This window comes from Puma concolor, chromosome E1 (assembly GCF_028749965.1).
Source record: "Puma concolor isolate L17-30 chromosome E1, mPumCon1.1.hap2, whole genome shotgun sequence".
NCBI classification, from domain to species: Eukaryota; Metazoa; Chordata; class Mammalia; order Carnivora; family Felidae; genus Puma; species Puma concolor.
Genome location: NC_141680.1, coordinates 15,507,467 through 15,516,126, shown reverse-complemented (window position 1 = coordinate 15,516,126; position 8,660 = coordinate 15,507,467). Strand labels below are relative to the sequence as shown.

The 8,660-nt window shown below is 60.0% G+C and overlaps 1 protein-coding gene and 1 pseudogene across 1 annotated transcript in view; both read right to left on the bottom strand.

Moving 5' to 3' along the window:
• Positions 1-781: 781 nt before the first annotated feature.
• RTN4RL1 (reticulon 4 receptor like 1) overlaps positions 782-8,660 on the bottom strand; it is a 73,136-nt gene continuing 65,257 nt past the window's right edge. Inside the window, exon 2 of the mRNA XM_086686329.1 lies at positions 782-3,894. Coding sequence (XP_086542455.1) covers positions 2,570-3,894 — 1,325 coding nt within the window. The 3' untranslated portion in view covers positions 782-2,569. The remainder of the gene's footprint in view (positions 3,895-8,660) is intronic.
• Positions 4,670-8,386, bottom strand: LOC147574138 (uncharacterized; annotated as a pseudogene).

Here is an 8,660-nt window from a genome sequence, read left to right as displayed (position 1 = left end):
ATAAAGTGCTCGGACTCGATTTTCCCACTGAGGGCCTTGCTGTCTAAAGTTGGAAATGAAGTCAACAAAATAACAACATCCTCGGGTTCCAAGGGACAGCTGGGCCCTGACACCCGCCTGGGTAAGAGCAGGCAGGCCACCGGAGAGCGGACGATTTGTTCTGCCGTCACCGAACTCCCTTTAGTGCATGTTTCCAGCTTTGGACTGAGAAAGATTTGTTCAGCCAGGCCTGAAAACACAGCCCTCCCCTCTTTATCTGGAGAACTGCCTCCTTTCTCTGAAGCAAGAGAGGCAGGGACAGCCTCCAGACCCCGTCTGCTGCCGTCTGGGTTGGTCCCTAGCCTCCTGGAAACCCCAGTGGGCCCCGGGAACTGGCAGCTCCCTTCCAGGCACTCCTGAGCCCCCGAACAGTCAACAGCTCAGGTGCCGCAGGTGAGGCTCTTGGGCACAGGCCAGGAAGGATCCAGGACCGGCCTGCTCCAGGGAGAGCCACGGAGATTGGGCTGACCCAGCGCAGCCAGAGTGTAGGAAGTGAGTCATGTCTGTGAGGGCGAGGGAAGGACCATGGAACAGAGAACAAGCGTGTGTGTGTGTGTGTGTGTGTGTGTGTGCGTGCTCGCACGCGTGTGCACGTGTGCATCCCAGTGAGTCAGTGTGCCTCTGCCCCACACGGCTCCTCCCACCAACAAACGTGCTGTGCCCGGCCAGCCTCGCCCACCCCACCAAAATCTGGGATCTGCCACCATTTCAGGAATGCAGGGTTAGGAAATGAGAAACAGGGTTCTTGTCCAAGAGAAATTTTATTATTATTATTTTTCTCTCTTAATTGGATTCAGTGTTTTCTTGTTCCTCACACACATCCTCTCTGGTGGGGAGTTCAGGTTTGTGGAAAGCTCAAAGGAGATTGTGTCTCCAGGGGCCCTGGCCGGCAGCATGGCCAGACTTGACCAGAGCCGCTGTCCCCTATTTGGGCTTGCCTGCCCACTCCCTGCACGTCCCCATTCCTGACCCCTGAGTCTGGCCCCCCCCAACCTCTGCCCGTCTCTGGGCATCTTCAGAAGGGCCAGGAGGGATGGGGCCTCCGTTAATGCAGAAGTGCCTGAGATGGTTCTTGAAATGCCCTCTTGTCCCCCTTCTGCTAAGGCCACCTGATGCTTTCCCTCCTGCCACCTATACAGGACCCTTGCTGGGATGGCCATCAAAGAGCCTCAAGGAAAAATTCAGCAGCTGAGCCATGTTGGAGGCCTGGGCTCATGCCCAGAGTCTCCCTGGCCTGTCCAGACCGTTGCTGGCAAAGCGCTAGGCTGACGACACTGTCCAGCCTGTTGGGCTAACACTGTGGATGCTTCCTGCCCGTCAGCAAAAGAGACCCAAAGTCCCTTCCTTCCCCTTCTCCGTCAAGCCCGGCCCCCGGGCCTGGCTCCCTGATGTCCAATGAGCTGCTTCTCACTTCTCGCCCTGACGACAACAGCTAGCTAGTACGGTGGGGGTTATGGGATGCTCTGGGGCGGCAGCCGGACTCGTGTTGCATATAAAAACAAGGTGATGCTCTGAACATCTAAGAAGATTGGTCCCCTGAAGTGATTCTTGCTGCCTCCCCTTCTCCCTGACCCCTCCCACTGACCCTTTGCCCTAGGCCCTGGCAAGCCCAGGTTACAGGGTGACTGTTGTTGCCAGGTTGGGATTCTAGACAAAAAATCCTGTGACTCTTTTCTTGCTAGAAATCACCAGTACAATCCTTAGTTCAACAGATAATAGTTTTCCGTATAGTTTATAAACATGAGAAGACATACAGTCCGGTAGGGGAGTGGGGCGGGGGGGGGGGGCGGTGCTGTGCATTTGTGTGTATATATATGTAGAGAGTGTGTATATATATAAGTGGACGTAGTTATAAAACTGCACCTCCTGTGAGAGCCTCACTGCACTTGACGCAGTTCTAAATTTCAGCCTCTGATGATCTTTCCTTTGGTAACTGGTTCTTGGAGCCCAGCAGCTAGGCCTGGGTCTGCCAGGGTAGCCTGAGACGTCAGGAATGAGGCCTTACCCCCGAGGGAGGGACTGAGGGTTGGATTTAGGGCAGGCTGACTACGTGGCCTCAGGCAAGAGCCAAAATGCTACCTGCTCCTGTGCTCCCAGGTGGCTGGTGGAGCCAGCCTTTTGGGTGAGCCTCGTCTGTTCTCCTGAGTCCTGCTTCCTCCAGGAGTGGCGGGGGGCCCTTCAGACCTCTCCAACGACCGGGATTCCACAGAGCCCAGCTCCTGTGGGGCACCGTCCCATGGTTGCTAATGAAGGATTCACTTTGCGTGCTTTAACCGCCTTGCTGGATGGGTGCTGTCCATGGGTGCTCGGCAGGGCCTGGCCGGGACAGCAGGATGTGATGCGCTAATCCCTTCCCACTTGGGGCTGTACACTGTGGGTTTATAATCCACCGGGCAGGGCCCAGACAGCAGCCAAAGGCTTTACCAGCCTTTGCCTGAAACCCAGCAGATCCTCCGCTTGTTAAAAAAAAGAAAAGAAATTCTGTTCCTTGGTGGACATTGGCAGTGCTGGGTGCTGGGGCCGCAGGTCCTCAGCGGAGAGTGACCACCAGCCCCAGTATCCAGGCCAGGAGCGAGGCTCCCAGGGCACGGCCCGAGGAGGCCTGCTGCACCCCGCTGGGGGCACGGATGGGGGTCCTGCGGGCACACTTGCCCTTCCGCTTGGGCCGCGCCGTGGGCATGATGTCAAAGCTGAACTTGTGCTGGTAGTCGGGGGCGTAGTCCTGCAGCTCGGGGGTCTGCTTCCCGGCGCCTGCCTTGGACACCTGGTTGCGATTCCTGTGGCTGGTGCAGTTCTTGCCGGGCTTCCTGTAGCCCGGCCGGGAGCCCGGCAGATGGCCGTGCGGGTGACCCTTGTCCCTGGCGGGGCCGTGGGGCGGGTAGTGTTCCTTGCGGGCGGCCCTGTCGGTGGTGGTGAGCGTGTGTGACTTGATCTGGTGCGGGGACGCCGGCCCCGTGCAGTTCCGGAAGTCCTCGGCCCTCAGCAGCTTCAGGTCCTGGCCTTGCCGTGACTCGGGGGACACACAGGGGACAGCAGAGCTGGAGCCGCGGAACCTCCGCAGCCATTCCCACAGGGAGTGCGCCCGGCAGCCGCAGTCCCAAGCATTCCCGTTGAGGCGGAGGAACTCCAGGGCAGCCAGGGGCGCCAAGCAGTCGCCCTGCAGCTCGGAGAGACTGTTGTTGAAGAGAAAGAGGGTGGTCAGCCTGCGGAGGTCGTGGAAAGCCTTGTGGTGGACCCACCGCAGCTGGTTCTCGTGCAGCAGGAGCCGGTCCAGGTTCACCAGCCCCCGGAAGGTGTCCTGGCCCAGGCTCCACAGCTTGTTGCCATGGAGAAACAGGTGGCTGAGGTTGACCAGGTCCACAAAGATGTCGTCCTGGAGGTACTCGATGTGATTGTCCTGCAGGTAGAGGTACTGCAGGCTGTGCAGGCCACTGAATATGCCTGCCGGCAGGGCACTGAGCCCGCACTTATAGAGGTAGAGGGCGTGGAGCTTCACCAGGCCCTGGAAGGTCTCCGGGGCCAGCGTCCGCAGCTGCCGGTTGTCGCCAAGGTCCAGCTCCTCCAGGTGCACGAAGCCCTCGAAGGTGTTGGGGTCAATGTAGGTGATGTTGTTGGAGTAGATCCACAGGGTGACCATAGCGGGGCTGAAGTGGCCCTGCTGGAGGAGGGTGATGCGATTGTTCTGCAGGAAGATGCGTTCGCTATCCTCCGGGATGCCCTCGGGGATGGCGGCAAAGTTGTGCGCCTGGCAGCTGACCGTCATGGGTGCCGGGTAGCACACGCAGTCCCGCGGGCAGCCGCCGCCCAGGGGCAGCTCCCCGGCTAGCAGCAGCAGCAACAGTTCCACACAGCACCCTGGCGGGGAGACAGAGCACAGCCAGGTCAGGGTCGGCGGGGGGACGCGGGGGACAGACGGAGTGCGGGGCTGGTGGGTGTGCCACCCTCCCAGGCCAGGCTCTGTCCTGGCCTGCGCCGAACTCGGCAGTCTGGGACGGCAGTCCCCTGGGGGAGGCTCCAGATGGGAGGAAGGCAGGGCTCAAGCCCAAGCCAGGCCCGCACCTGGCGTGAGATAACACTGGGGCCCTGCACCTGTACTGGGGGTTCTATTCCCCAGCCTGGGCTGCCCGCCATCCTTAGTCCTGCCCCCTCAGGCTCTGTCAGCCCTGCGGGGGGTGGGGGGTGGGGGTCACAACCCCAGGCCACAGAAGCCAGCCTCTGGTTCCTGTTCCAGCTCTGTCACTCACTCGCTGTTATCCACATGAACAGATAGTGGGGCAGACTCCGGGTCTAGCAAAGTAAACATACGGAGGCCTGAGGAGTCTCTGTATTTATTCTCAATAACAAGGCAAGCATGCATGCACGATACCAAAGTTCATCTCAAAAGAGGTCTCATTTACCATGCCTCCCGCATCCTCAAATATGTGACAAACTCTCTGGGCCTCAGTTTCTAAATAATACTAGTTGTCCCCTCCAGTGCCGTGAGGATGTACTAAGAGGACCCATGTGTGTGGACTGGGGGAGGCATCAGGGTGGCCAGGCTCTGCACCACCCCCACTCCCCCCCAACCAGGAGCTAGCTGCTGCCCCCCATCAGGTCCACCTTCTGGCCTCTCCCCTCTCCCCACCTAAACTCCCAGGCTGTGGCTGCAAACCAGGCCTCGCCTCTCGACTGTCCCGAGCATTTCCTCTGTAGCTTCCCTCTAATTGGGCATTAATTAGGCATTCGTTAATGGATCCTTAAAATAATTTATTTTCGGATGTGTCCAGCCTGTGGTCGGATAATAGCCCCGTGCTCATTATCGGAGCAGCCTCATTATGGACGATCATCATTACCTGCCTTTTTCCAGGGTCGCAGCTGCCCCAGGCTGCCCGGCAGGCGCGCCGGCGTGGGAAAGACAGGCTCCAGGCTGGTAGAGCCCCACCCCGCAGGGCCCGGCAGCCACCTCATCCCCGCCTGGGTTGGCCTCTTGCCCGTCCCTTCCAGCTTGGCCAGCCGGGCCTCTGGGGAGAGGTCAGGGCTGCCGGCAGCTCAGCCGAGTCTCGCTGCCGTCAGCGATGCCCAGAGCATGTAGAAAGAACCTACCCTCCCGGCCGATCTCAGACCCGCCCCACTCCCAGCCTCAGAGGGGCCACTGGGCCAGGCTCTGAGGCCCTGCTGCTGCCCTAGTCTGATGGTCAGGCTCAGGCAGGCCTAGCCACCACCCCCTCGTTCCTGGCAGAAATGGCATCGTAAATAAGTGACAGTTCCCAGCTGTTGGGAGTTATGGGCTCCCAGAGAGTGGCAGCTGCTTCCCGTCCCCCTGTAATCACCCGGCTTCCACCAAACGTTTCCAACATAAAAATCATCGCATATAATTTTGTTTTTGCATAATTGGGTTCGGTTGCGATTTCAGAGCAATTATGACCTCGGTGGCAGTGGTGGCGGTGGCAGTGCAGCTGTGAGGAACCTTCCTGGGCTGGGCTCCTGCGCTCCATGTGGCTCCTGCAGTGTCTTCAGTCACCACGACCATTGCACAGCCTGCAGGCTAAGCCTGAGGCTGGTGCCTCCGCAGCCTCAGTTTCCCTCTCTGTAACGTGGGTAGGAGATGATCGCTATGCTAGCCTGCCCCACGTGGAGGCTCGGGTCTGACCTCCAGGCCCCCCCACTCCCCACCTTGGTCTGGTGGGGGGGGGGGTCCCAGCCCCGCAGGGGGAAGCAAGAGTGTGGACAGGGGGGGACAGGAGCCTGGACCCCAAGCTTCAGCTGACTCTCGGGGAGCCTGCCCGATGCCTCGAGCCACCAAAAGCCAGGGCTGGGATGAAGGCCCAACTCACACTGTCTGCACCTTCCACAGAGACTGACACTCCCTTTCCCTACTCTCAGCTCGCACTCCTTACCCCTGGCCAGGCTGCTGTCTCCCAGGGTCCCTGCCCCCGGGAAGCGGCCCCTGCTCTGCCGCTCGGTGGGGCGATCACAGTGCTCACTGTGCTGAAAGGGACCAGGCCACGGCCACGCACCTGTGGTTGTGGGACACACAGTGCCACACCAGACCCTGGGGGCGGGGGGTGGGACTGCAAAGAAAGAGGCTTTTCCTGAAGTCTGGCAGCAGAGGGACACTCACTGTGGGGGCAGGGGTAAGCTGTGGCAGGCTTAGCACTAATACCGCTCGACATTTGTGCAGCTTATGAAGTTTACAAAGTGCTTCTGCTCGCGATGCTCTGATCCTCAGAATTACTGTGTGGTCGTAGGGGGTTCTCCTGCCCCCTGACCTGATGGGGGCAGACGACCCTTCTCCCTGCTGTTGTGGCTATGTCTCTGTGAGGCCCCTGGGCTGGGGTTCTCTCAAATGTCCCCAGAAAAGCTGGGGGACCCCATGGAGAGCCACACCCTTTCCTTAGACAGGTGCCCCAGGGAATGTTGGGGTACAGGGAAACTAGGCGGAGATCCCCATTTCGGGGAAAAGCCAAATGCCCAAAAATCCAGGTCGGGGCAGAGCGGCCAGCTTGTGAACACACTTTGGCAGGTGTGTTGGGTAAATGCAAGACCCAGGGCAGGAGCCACCCATTCCCTTCCTCCCAGAGGGTCCCAGAAGGAGGCAGGGGCCCCGGCCAATGCTTGGAGCTGCTCTCTGTCCTTCAGTACTGCCCAGATGCCAGGGACCCAGGCCAGGGAAGCTGCCCTTGCACTACCCCTGCCCCCTTCCACTGGGTGCTGGGGTGGGTCTCAGCTGAGTCTGCTTCTCCACCCCGGAAGCTGGTCACATCTCCAAGGCCCCAGACTAGCCCTCCCAGACAAGCTCACCCACCTCTGGCACCCCTGCCTGAGCCGGCGGGTGCCCCGGGTCTGGAAACCTGCTGGGTTTCTTTCCAGGCAGTAGCTACAGCTTCTCCTGTGCCCCCTCCGTGTGCTGGTGGGAGCCCCAACCCACTGATTGCCTGATTAATGTACTAACACCGAGGCCGGTGCCTTTGCCGTGCATTTTAAGACTGCAAATTAGCAGCCATGTAAGTCTCTGAGGAGGAGCCTTGCGCCCCCTCCCATCTGCTTCCTCAGCCCCCTCCTGGGTGCGGCAGGGGTTGCTCTGCCTGAGGGGGCTGAAGAAAGCCAGGCTGGGCTCCCCCTTCCTCAGGCTCTCCTCCTTCAGCTCTCCTCCAGGGGCATGCACCCGGACTCCCAAGCTCCTGCCCCCCCCCCCATCTGAGCTCACCTGAGGCTCCTCTGCCTCATTCATTCCTTCCTCCATTCAATATTTGCCTCAAGTCCTAGAATGTCCAATGTGATAGGGCAAGGAGGAGCCCAGGGATGAGCCAGGGTGAGTCCTCCTGGGTTCATTAGCAGATAGGAGGTCTCACAATACCAGGCAGTCTGACCAGGTGCCGGGGCCCAGAGCAGGTGCTAATGGGTGTGTGTGTGTGTGTGTGTGTGTGTGTGTGTGTGTGTAAGAAGCTCAGGAAACATCCCTGCCACCCCTACACCACCTCCTCCACTAAGCCCTCTGCTCCCCTGCCAGTATAGAGGATACACAGTACAGATTCTATTGTATGCAAGTTCTCCTTCCTCCAAACCCCAAAACCCTTCACCCGCTGGGCAGCGGGTGAGTGGCCTGAGCATGGTCAGCACCTCACCCAGTCTATTCGGCAGCCCCAGATGTGCTTATGCATGTCCCTGTGGGGCTGGACCTAGCGGGGTGGGTGGGAAAGGCATAACAGGAAGAAGGCACAGTGTGTACAAAGGCACTGAAGTATGGAAACCGGCAGTGTGCCCACATCTTACCCCAGTCCCCCTCAATCAGCCCCCAAGTAGCCAGAGATCCCAAAGAAGCTGTAACACCAGCCCTGCTAGGCTGGGGAAACCCAGGCCTGGGGAGGCCAGAAAGGTCCCCATTGGAACCAGCACTGACAGGACCCCTGCTCCCGTCCCAGGCCAGATGTTTAGAAATGTCTAGAATGGCAGGGGTCCTCAGCTTCCCCCCAGGAAGGGAGCTAACCAATGAGGACCCACTCCTAAACATGCACCAGGTTCTTTACATGGAAGCCCCATACTACCACACCACTGCAGAGGAAATGAGGCACCCGCAGAGAAGTGGCCACACAGCTGGTGAAGAGGGTGGGAGAGCAGGCCTCACGCCCCTGACCTCAAATCCAGGAGCTCCAAGTTGCATGGGGCAGGCAGGGCAGCCTCATCTGACCTGAGTCAGACCTCATCAGACCTCCCCCTGACCTGAGTCTGCCACCTGCTGGCACCAAAGCGGCCACCTCTGTCGACACCCCCGCAGGGACAGCCCCATGGACTGGAATCCCCCCAAGGCCCCCAGGCAGGTCCCTAGGGGCTCTCTGAGCCTCAGAGACTTGTCAGCCATGTGGCCTATCCTTCCGGCTCCACAGCCCGCCCTCCCTCTGCACAGGGCCAGGCATCCCCTCCCTCCTGCCCGGGCCTTGCCAGCTGCTCCTCTCTAAGCCAATCGATGCTAACCAAATGGCTCTGCCGGTCAGATAACAGCCTCGGGCCAGGCTGGCTGTGCTCACAGAGCGACTGGCGCCCCAGGCCACTTGGCACTGTCCCTGCACGCCACACCCAAGTGCAGGCCACTTCCTATAGCGCCCCCGCCCGGCCCAGCCCCGGAGACGAGGCAGCCAGCCTGG